At 43.0% G+C, this 24,067-nt stretch overlaps 1 protein-coding gene and 1 pseudogene across 1 annotated transcript; both read right to left on the reverse strand.

Moving 5' to 3' along the window:
• Positions 1-1,227: 1,227 nt before the first annotated feature.
• Positions 1,228-5,376, reverse strand: LOC118628751 (annotated as a pseudogene).
• Positions 5,377-13,435: 8,059 nt separating this feature from the next.
• LOC118627943 (RNA-binding protein 4B) lies at positions 13,436-23,993 on the reverse strand. Its single transcript, XM_036258510.1, has 3 exons — positions 23,908-23,993; positions 22,802-23,225; positions 13,436-17,173 (listed from the first exon to the last, which is right to left on the reverse strand). The coding sequence occupies exons 2-3, from the start codon at positions 23,211-23,213 to the stop codon at positions 16,509-16,511; spliced, it is 1,077 nt and encodes a 358-aa protein (XP_036114403.1). The 5' UTR covers positions 23,214-23,225; positions 23,908-23,993; the 3' UTR covers positions 13,436-16,508.
• Positions 23,994-24,067: the final 74 nt, after the last annotated feature.

The raw sequence follows: 24,067 nt of genomic DNA on the forward strand, positions 1-24,067 counted from the left end.
TGCTTATAGGTCAAGGTACAGGTTATATATTAGCATATGTCTTAATTTCTTGATGTCCAAAGCCATGTCCCCCTGCCCCACTTCTTGGCATCCAATTTTGGTACATTCTCTTGCTGTGAGCAAGAACAGCCCCCCCCCCCCTTTTCATTAAACTGTCTGACTTTATATGGCTTGGTGTGTATAGACCAACATTCCTATTGACTGGTCCAGTTTTTCATCAGAGACTAATTTCTTAGGTAGCTCATGTAATCTTGGATTTAGAGAGTCATATTAGGGACATACCGATTTGCTTTATCAAAGTAAATAATGACATATAAACAGTACCTTGGCATCATCAAACATCAAGTCAGTCATAAAACATTGTCTTTAAACAAATTTCCTTCTCTCTTAAGATAGCAGCTGGATAAGTATTTTCCTTTATCAAGGGGGAATGGGTAAATCACATCAGTGGTGCACGCCAGTTGATGTGGAAGGGTGTTTTGTTTGGAGCCAATCCTTGCTGTTAATTTCTTGAAATTTATTTCTTGTCCTTACCTCAGCCATCTTCTGTCTTTCCAGACTTCTTTCTTTACTATTCCAACCCTTTTGATCCAACTAGAATATCCGATCCATTGGTCCAAATTACCATTGTTTTTTAATATTCTCACTTCTTTACCCAACTTGAAATCCATAGCCAATAATTGCCATTTCTTTTTTTTTTTTTTTATCCTCACCCGAGGACATTTTTCCATTTTTTGTTCAGGTAGAGTGGGAGGGAGAGAGAGGAACAGAGAGAGAGAGAGAGAGAAACATCGATGTGAAAGGAACACATTGAGTGGCTGCCACCCGCACAACCGACCAGGGCCAGGGACAAACTGCAACCGAGGTACGTGCCCTTAGCGGAAACCGAACCCGGGTCTCAGGACCGCAGGCTGACGCTCTAACCGCTGAACCAAACCGGCCAAGGCAATAATTGCCATTTCTTTGCCTACACCATCATTTTGCTGGTAAGCCCCAGGGTTACCCAGCCCCCCAGTTTCATCATACTTGCTTGGCAAAACCACAATCCAAATTAAATCCAATTTACCTGTTCAGTCTCCTGACAGGTGAGACTACAGGTGACTGGAGAAAAATAATCTCAGTGACTAGTCCCACATAAAATAAATGATCACAAACTGCATAGACCCATAATTCTGCCAAGCAGTCAGAATAGATCCCTGGTCCATTCCTCTTCCCTTGTTTTTACCGTTAATGACCTTCATACTTCACTGAGAAAACTGAGGAAATCAGAACAGAAATTAAGCATTCTCATCACCTCTACTCACCTTCCAGCATTTGCATCCATATCATATTTTCCTCCCTTTTTATAAAAAATAGTTTTTTCTTTATTGATTTTTAGAAAGAGAGCAAGGGAGGAGGAGGAGAGAGAGAGCGAGAAACATCAATGAGAACATTGGCTGCCTCCTGCATGCCCGCCACTGGGAATCAGGCCCACAGCCTGGGCTGTGCCCTGACCGGGAATCGAACTGGCAACCTCTTGGTGCATGGGTCGATGTTCAACCACTGACCCACACCAGGTGGGCACATTTTCTCTTGGTAACTGCTTTTATCTAAGGCTAGTTTTTCTACTTATGCATTACAACCCTTCTCTTGCTCCTATAGTTCTTTCCTTCTCATTCATCCATTTTTCCTTTTTACTGGATCAATTAGCATTACAAACACTGTTTTCATTAAAAAAAAGTTCCTATTTCCCCTGCCAGGTAGAACCTTTTTTTTTTTTGGCAGATAGCTTGTATTATTTTATTGGACCTCAAAAGCTTTAAAAATAGTAGGGCCTGGCAAGGGGCAAATGTGGACATGCTGACATTTGAGAATGGACATACAGAAATCACATAACAGTTTGGACAGAGAGCTGGGAAGAAGGGTAGTCTGGGATAGAAGTGAGGTGCTAGCTGATAGCTGGCCTTGGGTGCCAGGATTACGCTCTCCTTTATGACAAAAGTTGTGTTTCTTCCTGATTTGAGGACAATTTTTTAAAAACCCACAAACCCCTATCCAAATAAAAACAAAATCAACTGGGAGAGAGGAGGGCATAACCCATTGTCTCAAAAGACAGTGTGTGTCCCTTGAAAACCTCAGGCTCCCTGCAACCCACCCCCAGCCCAGACATTTCCATACACTGAAGCAAAGCTGGACCCAGTATACAACCTGTCTGGGGTCTGGAGCTGAAATACTGGGCAAAGGGACTGGTGTGAGGAATGCTGGGGGCCAGACTGGATTCCCTCCTTGGTGCCTGTAGCCAAACTCATTTGCGTCATCGGCTTGGAAGTCTCCATAGCACCACACGTTCCACCTGGCACTCTTGGCTGATTCCTGGGCATTCAGGTATTCTGTGATCACTTTCGGGAAGTGCTGCTTGTGTACCTCCACCATGACCAGTCCCTCCTTCACCAAGTCCAGCCCTATGTTCCCCTTGGAGTCTTCAACTGCAAGGTGATGGGAGTCAGTTGGTGTTCAGGTGTTCCATGTTGAGCAGGTACTGGGTGTTCTAGATACCCTGCACCATGCTGTCCACAGTGTCGTTAAAGCATCTTCATCTTGGGGTACTTGGATGAAGGTGAAGGCATATTCTGTGGCTTGAGCTACAGCACACAAATGCTGAAGGCAAGTGGCAGGGTACCCGGGCAGGTGGACAGCAGGGTCTCTCTGTTGCTGTAGTCAATGTAGAAGATATATACTTTGGCCCTGGCCAGTTTGTTTCAGTGGTTAGAGCGTCAGCCCGCAGACCAGAGAGTTGGGTTTGATTCCAGTCAAGGGCATGTGCCTTGGTTACAGTTAGTCCCTGTGTGGGAGGCAACCAGTGTCTCTCTCACATTAATGTGTGTTCTCTCTCTCTCCCCCTCCCTCCCTCTCCCTTCCTCCCCCTCTATCTGAAAATAAATGGAAAAATATCCTCGAGTGAGGATTAAAAAAAAAAAGATGTATACTTTGGGAGGAGACTCAACTTTCTCTACTTGGGCTAGTACCATTCATTCTCCATCTACAAAGTTGGCAATGCAGAATTGGGGAGGGCGTAGGAGCCCTCAGTAGGAGGGTGGTTGGTGATGTCATTTCACATGTTCTCCATCAGCTTCTCCAGCTTGGGTGCCTGTCTCTACATCCTGTATGTAAAAGTGCAGGTCATCAGTGATCTTGGTCACAAACACTGGCTTATAGGTGACCAAGCACTCCTCCTCCAGCACGGGTGTAATCTCCATGGGCTGCTGCTCATGGTAGGCCCACTAGAACTTCTCTTGCTTGGTGGCTGCCTTGGCAGACAGCTCCAGTCTGCAGTGAAGTGGACCATGGGGAGTGTGTTCCACCAGCAAGACGGACAGGTTGGTGCCATCAATGTGCAGCTAGCCAATGTAGTTGCCGGCCATGCTCTCTCTACCTCGTTGCAGCACCAGTTTTTGGTGAAAACCGTTGCTTCCTACACCAGGCCTGGGAGGTTTCATGCTCCTTTAGGGTCATTCATTGCCTGTGAGCAAGAAGGTGGTAAGGCAGATTTCCTTTGGCAAATGTGGCTTAAGACAACAGCCACTGAAGACATACATATTCCACCACACCTTCAGAATGATCTGCCTGCTGGAGAAAGGGCAGGAACTGCTTTGCTTTTTGGGGATTCCCAGATATATCTGCAGCATGGTGGATAGGAACTCCCTTCTTGCCATGCAGTCTTGCTGCTGGTTTTTTTGTTTTTGGTTAATCCTCACCTTGAGGCTATTTTTTCCATTGACTTTTAGATAGAGAGGGAGAGAGAAACATAGACACATTGATTGGCTGCCTCCCACATGACCTCAGGATTGAACCTGCAATCCAAGTATGTACCCTTGACCAGGAATCGAACCCGTGACCCTTCGATCCCATGGCCAACACTCTTAACCACTGAGCAAAACTGACCAGGGTTCCTTTGCCATTCTTAATAGCTCTGGCCTCTGTGACAAGCAGCTCAAGTGAGAGGATCTCTGATCTGATCACTGTGGCTAGACCTTTCCTGACAAGGGTCTCAACAATGAATGTTTATTTTCCAATGGTGACGATGGCACAGTAATGCTCTGAAAAGGTACCATCTCTGGCTGGGCTGGCTGGTCACTGTAGTCCATAGTCACATTGACCTTTTTCCCAGTAGGCTTCGTTGGAAGAAATTCCTGGGCTTCGAACATGTAGGGAATGTAATAGAGGGAACGTAGTTTGTTCTTATCCTGTTTGTTTCCCCCCTGCCCTTCTTCCAGCCTCGGTGATTGGATGCTGGACAGGTAGATGGTCTTGTAGTCGCCAGAGTTCAGCTTCACAGTAGTGCTATCAGCATTCGGCACCTCATCACCTTGACAACAAACTGCTTGTCTTTTTGGTCCATGTTAGCAGTGGGAGCCACATAGCCTATCCATATTCTTAGCCTGCGTTCCTTGGCAGACTTATCAGTTACCCTCAGCTTTTCTGCACTCCCAAGTGTGCACTGCAATCAATCAATCTACAGTGTGCAAAATCCTTCAGGAGGAGCTCTGTGATGTTGCCATTTAGATAAAGGATGGTACCCAGAATGTTCTGGTTATGGCATTTATCCAGAATGATCTGAACATTTCTGAAGCAGTTGAGACTTGGTGGAAAATTTGGCTTCTGCAGCAAAAGGCTCTGGTGTTTCACGGCCATCTGCTTCCCATCAAAAAGTTGGGCATTTGATCCCTGACAGCATGATGGAAACTAGGTAGTAGTTTGGAGGAGCAGGGCCCTGACCACACTGCTGTCTTGCATGTGCTTGGTGATAGCATTGACGCTTTCGGTGGTGTGAGTCCACAAAGTGCCTTGAGCTATTTCTCAGTGGTATACTTCAAGTCCCGGATAGTGTGTGAACCTTTCCCCTCACTACACATCCTTTCTTAGTTGCTTTCATTTGTTCCTCACACTCCAAAAGCTAGTTCTGCTCAGGATTATAAGCTCTCATGCCTTCTCTCCAAGTTGGCAAGCCCCCTGCAACCAGAGACTGTAGTGTTTTCCCCCTTGGTATCTTCCTAGGTAGACTGTGCCATACTTCCATCTCTGGGGATTTGTTCATATATCATGAAACAGACTTCCTTCCCAATCAGCTTCTTCCAAAGGAATCTGGAGCAGGAAATGCCTGAAAATGCCCAGGGCTCATCAGGAATATCTTTTACATCCGATTGTGTTACAGCCATCAGGCGGGCAAGGTTTCCAACTCTAATGTTGCTAGGGTTGATCTGTCTCAGGAGGCCCATCATGAGTATGCCCTCAGACAGTGGTGGCACACACTGACAGGACCATCTTGACAATGCCCTGCTGCATGGTAGGGACTGCAGGTCCCCCAGATGAGCCACAGCTGTGCTTGGAGGAGGCCATGTGTAGAGAGAAAGATGGGGAGTAAGGCCAGCTTGGAAGTGTCAGTGTGTGTGTTGTTGGTGAGAAACCGCTGCAGCAGAAAGTGGGCAAGCGATGAGCTGCGGACAATTGCCAGGACAGATGTGGGTGCTCACAGGAGCAGCAGTGGGACTGGGCCACTGCATTTCTTCATTCCTTTTCGTAGCAAAACTCAAAAGCTCTTTCAGTGTTTTTGTTTCCAGTTATCACCTTCCATTTTCTTTTTTTTTTAGAAATTTATTTTTTTAATCCTCACCTGAGGACATTCCTCCATATTTTGTTCAGATAGAGTGAGAGGGAGAGAGAGAGAAACACCGACATGAAAGGGACACATCAAGTGGCCGCCACCCACACAACCCAACCAGCGCCGGGGACAAACTGCAACTGAGGTACGTGCCCTTAGCGGGAACTGAACCCGGGTCTCTCTGGACCGCAGGCCAACGCTCTAACCGTTGAGCCAAACCAGCCAGGGCTCACCTTCCATTTTCTATTCAACTCTCTTTAATTGGGCTTTTAAAACCCTGCCAATCCACGGGAATGTTGCTAGTGATTTCATGTTACTAAATAATATGGTCAGTTATTTTTAACTTGAAAGGTCATGTCCATTTTGTTGTGGTGGTTTCTCCTCCATGTTTGTTTTCATTGATTATTTATTATTATTAATTTTTTTTTTCTTCATTGACTTTAGAGAGAGAGGAAGGGAGAAGAAGAGAGATAGAAACATCGATGAGAGAGAACATCAATTAGCTGCCTCCTACATGCCCCCCACTGGGGATTTGGCCCACAACCTGGACATGTGCCCTGACTGGGAATTGAACTGGCAACCTCTTGGTGCATGGATCGATGCTCAACTATTGAGCCACACCAGCTGGGCTGACCTGTTCTAATAGTAAGGAGACTAGGTGCAAGAGTGGAGTGATGGGGAGAACATAGTAGGAGAGGAAGTCGGATAGTTAAAAGATGATCATCTAGGGCCTCTTTGGCCTTTACTCTGAGTGAAATAGTCTTGCATTTAAGCAGAGGAATATTATTATGTAATACAGTTTTTAAAAAATAGCTTTATTGGAGTATTTTCATACAATAAGTTATACAATTTTTAAGAGTACAATTTGACATATTTTGGTTGTTTGACCATCACCACAATCAGGATATAGAACATTTTTGTCACCTCAAAAAGCCCTGTGCTGCTTTGCAGTTAACCCCATCAGTCCTTGGTCAATTCTTAGTCTTCATCTACCTGTTTATATCTTTGGTATTAGTATTTTGACATAGTTGATTACTATGCTCCTTAACACTTAACTCATTTGACATCCAGGACACAACACTCTTGGTTTTCCCACCTTCTCAATTTCCTCTGCTGATTCCTCTTTCTAACCTCCTGATTTCGGAGGCTCCATAGTTTAGATCTTGGTCTTTGATCCTGTGGATTCAAATGCCATTCTGTATACAAAAATTGCCAATTTATATCAAGTTCAGATCTTCCTCCCAAACTCCAGATTCATATCCTACTTCTCGTTTGACATTTTTTTAAAAATAATTTTTTATTGATTTTTTTTTTTTTTTTTTTTTTAGAGGGGAAGGGAGAGATAGAAACATTGATGTGAGAGATAACCATTGATCATCTGTCTCCTGCATGCCCCCTACTGGGGATTGAGCCTGCAACTTGGGCTTGTGCCCTAATTGGGAATCTAACTGGTGACCTGTTGTTGATGCTCAACTACTAAACCACACCAGCTGGGCCCCAATGACATTTTTGCTTGGGTGTCTGATATTTCAAACACAACTTACATAAAACTGAACTTCTGGTCCCCCCACCACCAGTACCCTTCCCCCATCTCAGGTGATGGCAATTCCATCTTCAGTCACTCTGGCCAAAAAACTTGGGGGTTATACCCACATTCAGTCCATTAGGAGATCTTGTTGGCTCTACTTCTCACAATCTCCCTGTTAACACCCTAGTCAGAGCCACCACCTGTATTCCCTAAGTTCTTTCCTAATCAGTCTTCCTGCTTCTACACTGTCTACTATCTATTCACAATATAGCAACCAGAGTGATCCTTTCAAAAGAGAAATCAGATAATGTAACAGGTATACTCCACCCTGCAGAATTTTTAAATTAAATTTATTGGGGTGACATTGGTTAATAAAATTATATAGGTTTCAGGGGTATAATCAATTTTATAATGCATCATGTGTATATTGTATTGTGTGTTCACCCCAAGTCAAGTTTCCTTCCATCACCATTTATCCTCTACTTTACCTTCTCTTAGCTCCCTCCACCCCCTGAACCTCCTGGGCTTTTCATTCAGACTAAAAGTCAGAATCCATGGACAAGCCTGTAAAAGCCCTTTGTGATCTGCCCTGTCCTCTTAGCTCTATGATTTTATCCTACTCTCCTTTGCTCACTCAGCTTCAGCAACACTATACTAGATGGACTTTTTGTAGATCTACTGAATACATGCCAGGCCCCTCCTCCCTTACCATTTGCGCCAGCTATTCCTCTAGATCAGCAGTTCTCGACCTGTGGGTCATGAGCCTTTTGGGGGTCGAATGACCCTTTCACAGGGGTCACCTAAGACCATTGGAAAACACATATTTCTGATGGTCTTAGGAACCGAGACACAGCTCCTCTATCCGTCTCCAGGCGGGTCCGCCCACATGCAGATAGGCCCACATACAACATGAGGAACTGTATTAAAGGGTCACGGCATTAGGAAGGTTGAGAACCACTGCTCGATAGTCCAACAGCAGATTGGAGTTTTCAAGGTGAAAAAAAGCTGACAAGGTTTTGGGGTGATAAAAATGAGGCTACGGCTCTATCTTCTCCATGCCCCTCTTTAGGTGGTATCACCAATTCTCTTGGCTTTAACTAATGTCTAGATTATGAAGATTTCTGAATTTTTATCTCCAGCCCCAAACTTTATTTATGTTTAAACAAGCTGTATCTAGCCAAGAGGCCATGGAAGCTTGATACTTGAACCTGCACCCATGATTCCTGCTAGTTTGAATAACCCCCAATCTCTCTGAACAAGTAGATAAGAGTTTCTCTTTGAGGAAAGTGGGCATCAGTAAATGCTACTGGTTGTCAAGAGGAAGGGGTCAGAAGAGAAGAGAAAAACCTGATTATATTAAGAAGTGACAATGGAGGAAAACCTCTTGATGCTGTTACAGACATTGGTTGGGTTTTTTTTCATGTGTTAGAAACTGGACCTCTAGTTTTCACATGAAATCACCCACATACACGAACTTCCTTTCATTTCCCTAGGATTTACAATCCCTAGGCCAGTGATGCTGAACATCCTACAGAATAAGTTTTGCTGCTCCCACAAAGAATTATCCAATCCCAAATATCAGTAGTGCCACATCAGAAGCCCTGTTCTAGGTGATTTTGTCAATCCCCTTGGCTTTGTACACCATCTAAAGTAGTGCTGACCAACATGATAGCCATAGTCACATATAGTGCTTTGAGTGTAAAATACCTATGGAATTTCAAAAACAGTATGGAAATGAATGTAAAATTACTTTTTAAATATGTCGAAGTGATGTTTTGGATATATTGAATAAAATACTTTATTAAAAATAATTTTATCTGTTCCTTATTACTTTGCTAAATTGGCTATTAGAAGTTTTCAAAATACATAATGTGGCTTGCATTTGAGGCTCACAGTATATTTTTGTTGGACAATTCCGATCTAGATGCTGAAGGCTCAAATTTATATCTCTCGTCCCAAACCTCTCCTCCGCTCAAAATTCACGGATCCAAAGACCTACAGTAAGTCTTCACTTAACGTAACTGATAGTTTCTTAGAACTATGGCAAAACAATGCATAATGAAACCAGTTTTACCATAGGCTAACTAATGTTAAACAAGTGTTAAGTTCTTACAGCATTCTCTTCAGTATTATAACAAAATGACCTTGACTGAGGATCTGCTGTACTTGAGAGTTCTCTCTTGGTTGTCTTAATATATCTCAAACCTATTATGTCTGAAACAAAACTCCTCAATCTCCCAACTCCAAAATTATTTCTCCTTCAATTATCCCCATCTCTTTAAATATTACCATATATGTAGGTGCTCTAGCCAGATTCCCAGTAGTCATCCTTGATTCCTTCCTCATTTCTCATCCCCCTTCATCTATTCTTTAGCATATATTATATCAAACGTTGCCACTTCTGTTCATGTCTTTGCCACAACGGTAGTCAAGATCATACGATCATCTCACAGGACTACTACAGTGGCTGCCTCCTTTCTTCCTTTTTTCCCCTCTCTTCAATTTAATCTCCATTCAGTAGCTGAGATGATACTTTTAACTATAAATCAGATGGTCACTCTATAACTTGGATCTTTCAGCAGTGTCCTATTTTATTTAAAATAAAAAGCAATCCCTACCTTGGCCTTAAGTACTTTGAAATAATCTGGCCTCTACCCCACACTCCAGTGTCACTTCAGGACTATACCTCAACAACTACTCTTTCTAACCATACTGGCCTAGCTTTCAGATCCTACTTCAAGGCCTTTTGTACCTGAAGAACCTTCCCATAGACCGCTGTAGGGCTAATTTCTTATCCTTCAGTTCTTAGCTTCAGGATCAAGCATCCAGGGGCCCTTCCTAATAATCTCGAAGTATGTCTCTTCCCATTTTCCCTACTTCTTACTACACCCAGTTTATGTATTTTGTGGCAGTTTTCCCAATTTTTTTATTGACTAGTTTTTTCCTCACAAAATTTTAAGCTATGGGTCAGGAAATTGTCCTAGAGCCTGACACAAAGCATGCATTTGATAATGTATATATGGAAGCTGCCATTGAATGATGTGCTCCTGTTGGGAATATACTACCCTCTGCCCTTGCCCCACACATTCCTAGTCTTAGTAGTCACCATTCTAGAAACTGAGTGCTAGCATAGGACCAGGCCTTGGGGTAGGAGTCATGGGTGGCTGCTCTTAGGGCTGGAGTCTTGCCCCATCCCATAGTCTTCAGCAGTCAAGAATGGCAGAGCTGGTGGAACTGTTTGATAAGCTAGGAGAGCCCTTTAGCTTTGAGATTTGGTGATCCTAAATGCAGAGCTGGAGTGGGTTTGTCTCTATGTCCCATAGCTGGGCAAAAAACACAGGAGGGGGAGCTGGAATTTCAGGATGAAGAGGGAGTGATGACAGCTCTCTTCCCTCTATCTCCCTGCACACAGTCATTGCTGTTTTCACAGCGCCTGTACTTGCCCCTCCATAGCCGTTATCACAAATGTAATTAAGGTTTGCTTCTCTACTAGGAATCACGTAGGTCTCGTTCACCACTCAAATCCTGGCTCATAGTAGGAATTCAAATGAATTCAGGAGCATTTACTGTGAGAGGCCTCAATGGACTCTGAAATGGTCTATGAGAAACTTGGTCTTGGTAAACAAAAGGGATTTTGTACCCACAACATAAAATTTCTCATGTAAGAACTGAGGTTTAGAAATAAACACAGTCTTTCTACATTGGATGAAAACCCCTTTCTCAGTGTTATCTATTTTAAGGGAATGAAAGGATTTTCTAAGGGAAAAACAATTTTAGGATTCTGCAAAGCTATTTTCCTCCTCAAATAAGAAACTTACTCTACCATCTAAACTGTGTTGTCCAATATAGTAGCCACTAGCCAATTGTAGTTAATAGATTGAAAAGAAATCAAGTTCTCAGCTTCATTAGCCACATCTCAAGTCTTCAATAGCCACGTGTAGCTAATTATAAGTAAAATTTTAACAACTCAGTTTCTCAAGCCACATTTTAAAGACTTAGTAGCTACGAATTGGACAGCACCCATATAGAACACTTCCAACATTACCCAAAGTTTTATTGGACAATGTTGATGTAGAGCTGTTTTGCAGAATCCTTTTTTTTTTCTTACTTGTCCTGACAGTGAGATAGAAATCAAAGTATGTTAAACTACTATGTTAAGTTAGCACAGAGGACTGGAGATTTTGGTGAGGCCCGCAAACCTGTACATATTTCTTTGCTCTGCCTGGTATGTTGCAGATTAATCACACAGAAATCCCAGTACCTCTGCTTTATTCTCCCTTTTTTAAAACGGGCAGTCCTGCCTCCTTGAGGAATGTTGAAGCTAAAACAGGCCTTGTGGCCTGGCCGGTGTGGCTCAGTGGACTGAGCGTCATCCCATGGACTGTGAGGTCCCAGTTCAATTCCCAGTCAGGGCACATATCTGGGTTGCAGGCTCAATCCCCTGTAGGAGGCAGCCAATTAATGTTACTCTCTCACATTGATGTTTCTCTCCTTCCTCTATCTCTTAAAAAAAAAAAAATCAATAAAAATATATAAAAAATAAAAATAAAACGGGCCTTGTGTACTTCACTACTAGTTGGAGAATATGCATTCACAGGGTAAACTCTCTAGATCAGCAGTTCTCAACCTGTGGGTCATGATCCCTGTGGGTCACGATGGTCACCTAAGACCATCGGAAGACACGACCCCTTTATCCGTCTCCAGGCAGTTCCGCTCACGTGCAGTTACACCCACATACAACATGAGAAACTGTATTAAAGGGTCGCGGCATTAGGAAAGTTGAAAGCCACTGCTCTAGATTATTGTATCCTGACCCTCACCCCCAAAAATGGGGAAAAATTTGCTCCACCTATGTCAGGATTATTTTAAGTATAATATATGTGGGGAAAATGTTGTATAATTATAAACACAGATAATCCAAACTTTTTTTTGGTTAATCCTCACCCAAGGATATGTTTCCACAGATTTTTAGATCGAGTGGGAGGGAGAGAGGGAAAGAAACATCAGTGAGAGAAAGACACATTGACTGGTTGCCTCTGGCACAACCACCAGGGCTGGGGATCGAACTGGCAACCCAGGTACGTACCCTTGACTGGGAACTGAACCCAAGACTCTGGTCCTTGGGCTGACGCTCTAGCAGCTGAGCCAAACCAGCCAGGGTAGAACTTTTTATTTATCCTCACCCTAGGACATTTTTTTTTTTTCATTTATCTTGCAATAAAGTGGGAGGGAGAGAGAGAGACACATCGAGTGGCCGCCACCCACATGACCCCAACTGGGGCCGGGGACAAACTGCAATTGAGGTACGTGCCCCTAGCAGAACCGAACCTGGGCCTCTTTGGTCCATAGGCCAACGCTCTAACCGTTGAGCCAAACTGGCCAGGGCTAGGGCAGAAGTTTTTTAAAATTATGTTTTTATTGATGTTTAGAGAAAGGAAGGGCAAGGGAGAAAGAGAAACATCAATGTGAGAGCGGAACACTGTTCTGCTGTTTCCTGCATGTTTCCACCTGGGGATCGAGTGCAGAGCCCAGGCATGTGCCCTGACTGGGAGTCAAAACAGCAACCTTTTGGTGCACGGGACGACCGGCCAGGGTAGGTAGTAAGAATTTGCATGTCAACATTTCCATATAAGATACAATAAAGCTTAAGTAGGGTTGAGTCTATCATTAAATTTGTTTATGGGGATCTAAATAATGGTAATAAAAAAAAGTCTATAAATCTTTTAAAAAATAATTCTAGAGGACACATTTCATTGCAGAATGTTGTCACTGCCAATCATTAATATCTTTGTTTTTCTGCTCAAAATATTATGTTTCTCTTTTGATTTATCATAACTATCTTATTCATTTTAGCCAAAGTCTAACCCTAACAGAATATTAACACCATGGGAAGAAAACTCTTAATCGTAAGTGAATTTAATACACTATGAAGTCAAATGGAGTCCTTGGTGATACTCTGGCTCAATATATTCCTGGTGCAGAGCTCTCCCTGTGGGTCTTACTTCTATCACTACAACCTGGGTTTGTTAGCCTTTAAACTGGAAAGCACAGCTCTGGTTGTTTAGAATGAAGGAGCGTATTTATCAGTGTCTCAAGATGCTAACCTTTCTCCACTCTTTGTTGAGACCACGTTACTGACTTCACTAAATCCTTCCTTCTACTATCTAAATTTCAGGCGATTCATTTGAATTTTGTAGTTTGAGCACAACTGGGAAAGAAACAGAAGATAATGGTTGTAAACAATAGTCACATAAACACAAAAAAAATACTTAAGTGTTAGAAACGTTTATTTGTCAAAATATTAAAAAAAAAAGGTGGGAGGAGTGGAGTAAAACAAGGCTAAATTTCAGCTAATGCTGTACCACGATCACAGGTCAGACATGAACAAAACAAAACAAAACACCCCCCAACCCCACCCCAGTGGTCCTAGCAATTTCAGATTAGCTTCAATGTTAGAGTCCAGAGCTAACAGAGAAGAGGTAAAAGGTTGCTTACCACTACATGGTCATTTTAAAGGGAAAGGAGAGGTTGCAGGTAGAAAGGGAGAAGGGTTCAACTCCTAAGGAAAGCAAGATAAGAGGGGTTCCACTGTACAGGAAAAAGGGGATGCCAGCAAAATCCTTACCTAGGGCTGCTCAGAGGCTGAGAATGTAAGGAATAGAGTGAAAGGCTACAGACACTTGTATCAGGAGGAAAGAAAAGTCAACTTAGAAGAATTAAATTAAGAAAGAAAACATAGTTGGTCACAAACTCCTTTGTTTACTGAAACATGAAGCAATGGAAACGTCCCGGCAAAGGGGACCGCGCGGAGCAAGTTCTCATATATGACCGCAGCCCGAGGGTTCAGTCCGCAATTATCCTACCTGAAAGAGAGCACAACACAAGAGGCTTACACAATGCCTGGAGAGCAGCTTGGCTCCGAGTACAAGGGCCCTGGGTCCTGTCCTGTATTCCAGGGGGAAAAGAAGAAAGAACAAAACAAAACCAAGTCAGACTGAATCAAACCTATCCCATGTAATTACCCAGGACTCTAATGATTATATATAGGAATCTACTTATACCTATAATAATAGAACAAGAAACAATCTATCTGGAAGACTGCTGTGTTGGTGATAAATACACATTTCTCATTTTCTAATCCATCTTTTAGGCCAAACAACCTCTGTGATACAAGGCTACTGTTACTACACCAAAGGGCATACAGATATTATCAAGAACTGCAATTTAATTTTTGGGTCCAGGAAAAGCAGAAGATGCCAAGATCTCAAATATGGCCAACTGCATTACTTATTCTAAATTTGTTTCATTTTAATCTTTCATAGTAAACAAGTTTTCAAAAATAGCAATCACAAAGGGTATCAAGGACTGTTCATTTACCCTCCAACATACCTACATGTCATAGTCATATATTTAGAGCCACAATTCTAGTAGTTCCCCTAATTGACCACATCTCCCTTTTCAAATCAAAAGAAGAAATCCTATAATTCTCTAATTCTTCCATTGATGATGGAAGCTCCAGACACCAATGGCTGGGGGGAAAAAAAAGTTAACTCACACCAAGCTCCTCTACTTATTACAGACAAAGGGCCAAATCTTGGTCTTGATCTGTGCCAATCGACTTCAAAAGTTGTGACGTTCTTGAATCAGTGCTGCTAGGGTGAGACCCGAATTTGGATCCCCAACAGTTCTGGAGTATTTCATCCTGGCAGCCTCATTAACATCAGGCTCCTGGGACTGCAACCAACTCAGGGTTATTCAGTCCATTTGAGGTTCACACCTGGAAGGTAAGTTTCTTTAAAAGTCATCATTAAAAAGAGGTTAGTTGAACAACCACTGCTTGCAGTCAAAATTCACTTTAAAATACCTAGGCAATACCCTTTAAAGACCACATATACTATTAAATATTTAACTTTGACACATATTCAAAAGAAACAGAAGTTATCTGATAGATAATACCACATTATTTTAGAGGCATATCCCACTTCATGGCAGATTCAGCTGCATTAAAAGTAAAAATTAATGGCAAACTACACAAATTGTAAGGTTATCCACTTCATGCACATGAACACACACTGCTACACAATGGTCTCTGGAGGTCCCAGTCTTGTCATCGTCTTAAGGATATCACTTGCCACAAGTTCATGCCACATTTGCTTCTCACTATGAAAACAGGAAAATTCCTATTTCTTTGTTTTCATCTAAACATATACCAAAGGGATGTTAGGAACCCTGAAAACTCAGTGGAAACTAACTTTGCTACTAGGCCTCCTATTCAAGTGATTCTCAATTTCAAGGTACTAGGAAAACCATGAGAATAGAAAGTTGTCATCATACCATTTCCACTCGGATGAAGAGATTTATCAATCTTGAGATACTCCCAATTATTCTCGCCATTCTAACATGTTTTGTATACATCTGAAGTAGGAAAAATTAACTTCCCAGGGTCAGCACCAATGGGATTTTATACACATCAAAAGATATCCTGGTTTACCTAGTTCCTTAAATACTACTTTCAAACAAACAAACAACAAAAATTGCTGGCAAAAATGGGAAGCATCAGACTCTACATGATAGCATCATTGGCTATGCAGAGATGTACAGCTTAAGTGCTCATGTAGAATGCGATGCTCCAGACTACTAACAAGGGAAGGACTTCACGGGACAGTGGCATCAAAACATTCCACTTTCAAGCAAGTATCTTATAGAACTTTGTTTGACTCATAGCTATATATTAGAAGAGTTTCCTCTGATAAAGGCTAATGACCTACGTCGTCGTTTTATTAGTCAGCTGGAAGTCTAAAGTTACAGTTAAAATTCTCACCGTGACATTAACTCCTGAACCTGTATTCTTCATCTTAAACCACAGTGACTTCAGTGGAAAGAGGATAGGTTTAGGAGTCAGCCAGGGGTGAATTCTGGCTCTACCTCTCAATTATCAGATGACTTCAGGCAAAGTACTTAACCTCTCTGAGGCTTAGTTCCCTTCTCTGTAAAACAGAACATATCTTAAAAACTTACTGTGTAGATTAAATAATAAATACAGAGGGCACTCAACAAATGTTAGTTCTCTTAACTATATTTCTGTAACCCAGATCTGCTTACACTTGGTTAAAGAACAATATTCTAACAAACTGAGTTTGTTCTCTCAGAGGGAACAAGATGGTGAAATGAACCTTTGGCTTAAGCTAGAGAAATATTTAAGACTAACATATAATGTATACCTTTTGGATACTAATGTCCTGATAGCAGATGGCTTTAGCTTCCCCTATGCAGCATGGGTCTCTTTCAAGGGAACTAAATGGAATCTCTTAACCACACCCACCCCGCTCTCACCTCCAGCTTTTAAAAGGCTGAGTACCGCGCTCGGTCCACATACTGCTCCCGCTCATACCGGGCCATGTCATACAGAGAATTCCGTGCAGCTGCTGAAGCCTGAGACAGCTCACTCTCTGGCCCATAACCGTAGCCCTCTCCAACTGTGGGGAGCACAGCTGTAGCACGACGAAGGGGGCTCCTGTCCCTTCCATAGTAGGAGGAAGTGGTGGCAGCGGCAGCAGCCATAGCAGCTGAGGTGGCAGCACCTGAGTTCGGCAATAGGTGTCTGTCGTAGGGATCAACAGAAGTGGAGTTGAGGTGACTGGTCACAGCTGTATTCTGGACTTGAGGCAGATGGGACATGGTCTGCTCTGCGTAGTTGTACGCAGAAGCTGCTGCTGCTGCTGCCACTGCCTCATAAGAGCGGACCCGGTAACGCTTATAGTAGTCAAGTGCTCCATATGCATCGTTGTAATACATGGATTCCCCGTAGCCCATGGTGTAGGGCGTGCGCACAGCTCCGTATTGTTCATTATACTGCTCTGTAAAGTCTGCCACGCGACCTGTACGATCTACTGGGCACTCTTTTGACCAGTGCCCCTCTTTCCCACACCGATAGCAGCCACTCTGGTCTCCCATCCCAGGGGCAGTCCGAAGGCGGCTTGTGGACAACTGCACATGCATTCTTTTGCCTTGGGGAAATAGATATAAGATTTATTATAACTCACTGATATTCTTTATCCTTCCTGAAATGAAAGTAAACTAATTGGTACAAAACACACATACATACACACACTCCTGAGACCCTGTTTCAGCAATCCCTCCAAAAGCAGTTGAAGTGATGTTTTAATACAGATAAGAGCTAGGATATTAGAGTTCTCAGACCAGTCAATACTTTCCATTAACACCAGGTAGACTGGATTCCCTCCTACTTCTGTCTCAACTTTCCTTTCCCCACCAAACACAGAAATTGAGTTTTTACTTTTCACTGCTAAGACTGAGATTTTACTTATTTATTTTTAATGGGACTGTGAGATTTTTAATGATTCAAAACCTGCCAATTCTTCCAAATCAAATATCCAACAAAACCTCAGTTATGCCAGATTTGGAAAGTATCTTACCAACCTCTCCCTAATTTACTAATGGCTACATTAGGCCTGAACATTTACTGCAGCTTGAAAACCACAGCAAACTTCTGTCCATCTTGTTTCTTTCAGCCATTATTGCAGGCGTCACAGAAGGCTATATTGGGTACACAAACCATACCTGGCTCATCATATACTTTATCTAGAAGTGATAATACTCTCCAGATTTCAACTCCACCCTCACTTTTTTCAGCAAGGGTGAATCCATGCCTACTGTGGAAAAGAAAACTACTTGACCAAGGTCTCTCAACAGGAAGAATGAGATCTTGAAGCAGTACTAGTTTCTTAGAGACAGTGTGCTCCCATGTAATGGAATAATTAGCATTTCATCCTGCCATGTAGCTTGCAGTTCTGTATAGGAGATTATCTCCTTGTTAGAAAAATCCAGCATTTGTCTCAAGTCTTCTGGGCACAAACAAGCCACATCCAGAGAATGACCAGCGCTAAGGAACAGCTAAGAGAAGAAACAATTTTTGCCCTGGGTTTGTGTACCACCAAGCTCAGGGACTCTTACTGATGAAAGCATCCAAGGTCCTTAAAAGCAGTTTGAGAAAAGGAATATTTTTGGCAGTATTTAGTCCCAAACTGCCTGAGACTTTGGAGATCAAGTCAATGCTTTTCAAATTTTAGCCAAAATGCAGCCAGTACAGACAAAGGGAACAGGCTTTGCATCACTCTTAAGGGCTGCTCAGAACAAATCCCCCCTCCATGATCACCAAGTTGCTCTCTCTTTGACAGACCTTGTTCTGGATGCAGTTATGCGATAGGAGGCCTCGTGCTCCACCATCCTGTTGGAAACAGCCCGATTCAGGACGGCAGCCAGAACAGCGCCATGCACTGACCCTGAGAGGGGAGCGGGTTAGTGCAGTAATATCACTTTAGTCACACTCATTTCCGCCCAGTGTCTAAGATTCCTACCACCCCATTTTCCGGCAGTTGCTGCCTCCAACTTAAAACCCCCCCTTTTTTTTTTAGCAGAAACAAAGGTGCTCAGGTTTTTACTTCCAGCTGCTAGCAGAGAGGCAGCATCCACCAACATCATCATCACTGATAGTCAACAGATACCAAATGGCAATAATTCTCTGAAAGCAGCATTTAGCCATCCTGTTTTCAGAGATTTAAATACTTTTTCTAATTCTTAGAAGTTTAGGGCCATATGGTAACTATGCATAGAACAGAAACACAGATTTTTGCCCCAATTTATATAGCAAATGTAGAGTTCATTGTAATTTAGACTGGAGGATTACAAATTACTTGTCTTTCAACCATGCATGGTGACATTAATCTGTGTGACAGACACAAACTGTGCTCCAATTCTGCAGTCAGAGTAACCATGCCAATCGAAAAAGCGGCCAATTCAGGAGACTCAGAAGCATCTTTTTGAGGAAAAACTTTCCATTTAACTTGCTCTTTACTTTTATGGATTTTGGGTGCTTTTTTTTTGAGACACAAAATCCAGTGATGTTTCCTTGATGTTTCTGTTACTACATCCAATCTTTATCCCTGCTTTAAAGACTGGAACTTCTAAGTTTATAAACTTCTGTGGCAAAATCTACCTTTTGTAATAACTGTGAAAAGGACTTAGGTAAGAAATTTTTTCTTTTACCCACAACTATAAAATCTATGATAGAAGTGATAATTCCCCCCCCCCCCAGTCTTCCCAAAAATTTATGCTTTTAATTTAAATCCCCTAAAGTTCTTATAATAATTGAAAAATACTGTGCTTCTCTATTACCTTAAGGAACCAGGGCAAAGAAAACTCCAAGAAAATTAAATTCTACCTGCCCTACATGTGGAGAGGCCAAAAACTTAGAAGATTTTCTGAGACCTTGAAAAGTTACTGAAATGGACTGCCAACACTTTCCAGGAAACTAGCCCAATAAAAGTGTTTTCTTCTGCCCTGGCCTGCCTGCATTGCTCAGTGGTTTGGGCATGGCCCGATCACCAAAGGGGTGAGAGTTCGATTCCTGGCCAAGGGCATGTACCTGGGAGGGGAGGGGGAGCAGGCATATGCAGGAGGCAACCAATCAATGTCTCTCTCGCATCGATGTTTCTCTTGGGTGAGGAATAACAAAAACAACAACACATCTGGAACAGAGAAGAGTATTAAAATGCTGAGATGGGCAACTTGGGTCCTAAATGCTGCATTCCTATCACATGCCAGGATCCAGAAGGCTGGGGATGTAGTTGATACACAACAGTACTTCAATTTCATGCTTGTTTACATATTGGGAGAAAAACACCCGAGACCCTAAAACTCTTACATATCATTTCCAATTCAGCTTCCTGAACTGTTACCTGGAAAGGTTTCTTTTAAGGTTTTCCAATGCAAACTGTTTGCTAATTAAGTAGTGGTGCAGTTCACTGCTGCTTGTGGAGAGCAAACAGACCCTGTAGGACCCCGGTAAACTCAGATTCTGCTGCTTCCTTTTAGAAAGTCATACAACACAGAAGCCTCAATGGCAGTCATTAACATATAAAGGTTCACTTCAAAAGATGCCTAAAGTGGCATTCTTAAGAGGCTACCTTCATTAGATACCCAAAAAGGAGTTGTCAAAAAATGTGATAAATTGGTATCTAGATTGTATTTTCTGTAAAACTGCAACTTATTATCCAATGCTAAACTTTCTCTTGTCATCTGGGGAAAAAAGAGCTGGTTAGAAAGGTCTATGTGTGTAACTGTATGTTGTTCAGAGAGGTCAGGCTAAGAACATGAAAACCAAAGAAAGCATCTTTCTTTTTCAATGACGACACTTAAAAAAACCTTATGGATTATATGTTACTTAGATATTTACTTCCTAAAGTAATTAAACCCACTTTATTACAACACACATTCTTCCCAAACCAACTTCCCCCAATGAACTGACTTCCATATACATATTTTTGACCTTATCCCTTTATTCAATTGTATCAAAAGATAAGGACATGCAGTATTACACTATTAGTATATCTCGGCAGTTTGTACCTGACTTTAACTGCATTCTTTTTACATTTTGCTTGTTACCTGTCATGAGAGAATCCCCAATTCTCTCTGCCACTGTCCATTCATGATTCCCTCTCCTATCAAACGAAAATAATTAAGAATATTTTTAAAGCTGTCTGAAGTGCAACAGCTTTCCAAGATAAAATAAAAACAAATACATAGGAATAGCTATCACATTTTAAATAAGTTTCTAACCCAAACAGAAACACACTCATTGTTGCGAACAACACTCACCTTTCACCAGATAGTTTTTACTGTAAAACACTTTCACATCTCTACCTCGTTTTAGCCTCACTACCATCACATCTCTACCTCAGTCTAGCCTCACTACCATCCGGTGAGGGAGGTACCGCAGGGATCATTAACTCTATTTTATAAGTGGAAAAAATGAAGCACAGAGAGGTTAAAAACACTTGTCCGAAGTCATAAGGCTAGTTAACGGTAGCAAGCATCTACGACTTTTGCCTTAAGCTTTAAAGAGCAGCTAAAGTCCAGGGCACCACCACTGGCTGTGACCAGAGATATCTGATGCACTATCTGCAATCTCCACTATTTGCTAACTTTCTTACCCTTTTCTGGTCAACTTTTCCTCTTCTTCCATTTCTTTACTCACTGTTTGCTAGGTTTAGCAGAGAACCCTTAAATGCTTCTTAACAACCCTTTTACTGGCACTCAGACAAAAAATGATGTTAATTTATGACCCCGAAAAGTAGCTGTAAATGTGTGCTCCAAGATGACACTGTCAATAAAAACCTTGTAGAATAGTGCTGTCCAACAGAACTTTGCATGATGATTGATGGAAGTGTTCCATATCTGCACTAATACAGTAGCCACTCACCTCACGTGCCTTCTGAGTGCTTGCAATGTGTGCAGTACAATTGAGAAACTAAACTTCAAATTTTACTTCATTTCAATTTAATAGCTACCTGTGCCTAGTGGCTACCATATTAGTACAGTTCTAGAGTCATCAGACAACCTCCTGTGGTATTAATGACAACATATGTACCTTTATTATTGGTATAAATAACGTTATTTACTAAAATATTTTACTGGAATCAGAAACAGGACCATAATCCCCATTCAATCTAATTATTTTAGAATTTCTTTTTTCCCTTAGGATTAAATAATAAGTGGAACAGAATACAGACAGTCCTCGACTTATGGTAGTTTGATTTTGTGATGATGTGAAAGCGGTATGTGTTCAGTAGAAACCGTATTTCAAATTTTGATCTTTCCCCAGGCTACTGATACGTGGTATGATACTCTCATGATGCTGGGCAGTAGCGCAAGAGCCACAGCTCTGTCAGCCATACGATCACAAGGGCAAACAATACTCTACAAGGTAGTATTAAATGCATTTTCGACTTATGATATTTTAAACTTACGATGGGTTTATCGGGATATAACTCTATCATAAGTTGAGGAGAAATGTAGTCCATGGCATGGTCTTTGGCTCTGCTTGAGCTGAACAAATTTGAGCACTCAAAAGATACTCCCCCAAATCCAGATGAACCACTCAGATTTATAACAGAAATTCCTCCACACGTCTGCTCCTCTTGCCCACCCCAACGCATCACCCATGGTAGTAAAGAGTATAAATCCTACATGTCTCAAACATAAGGCCTTCTGGTCATAACTAAAGCAGCAGGTAAGCCCGGCTGGTGTGGCTCAGTGGTTGAACGTTGACCCATGCACCAAGAGGTCGGGGCACATGCCTAGCTTGTGGGCCCAATCCCCAGTGGGGGCATGCAGGAGGCGGCCAATTGATGTTCTCTCTCATCAATGTTTCTATCTCTCTCCCCTCTCACTTCCTCTCTCTCTCAAATCAAGAAAATAAAATAAAATAAAAATAAAACAGCAGGTAAGCCACAGACATTTATCCACCCTTTTCCTTTGAGGTACCCATTGGTCCAGGCAGATTAAACTTCTAACAGCACTGAAATGAGTAAAGCCTAAAGATAAAGTAACCCAGAGTTTGCAATTCTACGCAGTTGTCGACAATCTGTAAAGAATTTGGCAGATTGGAAGTGTAAGTAATTATGCTTAAAAATGGTAAATATACAATCTTCCTATTATTTCCAGCTAAAATAGAATGGAAGGCACCCCCTGTCAGCCCTATGGTCCTGTGTTCTTGCCTCTGCCTTGAGCTAGACCCCACTCAGTTCTGCCACCCAGACCTCAGACAAGTTCACCTTGAAACTCTGTGTTGTCAAGGCCCCTGATGGCCTCCACCGCATCTTCTGCCCGCTCCATGTGTACAAAGGCATAATCTTTCACGATGTCACATTCGATGACTGGACCATACTCCTCAAACTTGGCCCGAAGCTCTTGGTTGGTACAAGTAGGACTGATGTTGCCCACATGTAACTTGGTTGAAGCTTTGCTCTTATTCTTGCTGGCTTCCACGTTGATGTTCACCCCGTGCAGCTTGTAGTGGTGCAGGTTGCGTATGGCATCCTCTGCCGCCGTCTTGTCCTCTATGTGCACAAAGCCGTAGTTCTTAATGATGTCACATTCCAGCACCTTCCCATACTGCTCGAACAGTGAGCGGATCTCCTGCTCTGTGGCCTCCCGGGGCAGGTTTCCTATGAACAGCTTCACCATCCTGACAAGAGCCTGAGACAGAACAAGATTTCCAAAAGTTAGGGGTGGAGCGGGCACTCTCAGTGCCTTGCCTTTGGTTAAATCCTCCACAGAACTTCTTGGCACCTTCAAGACCCTCACACAGACATCCGTGGTTTTTTTCCCTCAAAAGAAGAAAGGTTTGTTCTTAGGGAGTAGTGCGAGCTGTGTGACCTGCAAACAGGAGCTCGGGGGTCGGCATGCGTCGCATTCTCCACCATCTCCGTGAAATGAGGCGCATTTAAGTAACAGTGTTAGCCGTTTCACGTCTCAAAATACTCTTTGGGGGACAGGAAAGAGAAGAGCCCAAGCCAGGGGCAAGAAGCGTGTATCTGAGTAATCCCGGCCACAAGGTTTTGGAGGGAAATGTGTACCTCTCCTCTCTGAGGCTTCACCTTCCACGATACTCTAAGAATAAACGGGCCCCTAGACCCCAATCCGGGACCCGACCCCCATGCCCCAGCGGCCCAACCTCCAGCTCCTTCGCCCCAACAAAGGCTCAACCCGACCCCTGCCCCGCCCCCTCCGGAGACCCGGCCCCGCCTCCTCCCGTTGTCTTCCCCGGACCTCCCCCAGAGAAACCCAAGCCCGGGGACCTCTCCGCCCGCTGAGGCCCGGCCTGGCCCGCCCCAGCCCGCCCTCGGGCTCCCCACACACCGACAAGACCCCCTCATACCTCCGGGTGGCGGCGGCGGCGGCGGCGGCTCCCGCGTCAGAGAGAACCCTACAAAATGGCGAAGGCCGCTCGAGCCTCGGCGCGACCCGGCCCTCTCTCGCGCGCCAGCTCACGCACGCGCGAGTGCGCGCTACCTCTCCCCTCCCCCTCGCGGGAGCCG

This window comes from Molossus molossus, unplaced genomic scaffold (assembly GCF_014108415.1).
Source record: "Molossus molossus isolate mMolMol1 unplaced genomic scaffold, mMolMol1.p scaffold_m16_p_13, whole genome shotgun sequence".
NCBI classification, from domain to species: Eukaryota; Metazoa; Chordata; class Mammalia; order Chiroptera; family Molossidae; genus Molossus; species Molossus molossus.

Bases quoted from the DNA above. Each gene is read 5' to 3' on its own strand.
- LOC118627943 (XM_036258510.1), bottom strand. From the start codon at position 23,213: ATGGTGAAGCTGTTCATAGGAAACCTGCCCCGGGAGGCCACAGAGCAG. The intron at 17,174-22,801 runs GTGAACTTGTCT...TATTTCCCCAAG, and splicing joins TGACAACACAGAGTTTCAAG to GCAAAAGAATGCATGTGCAG.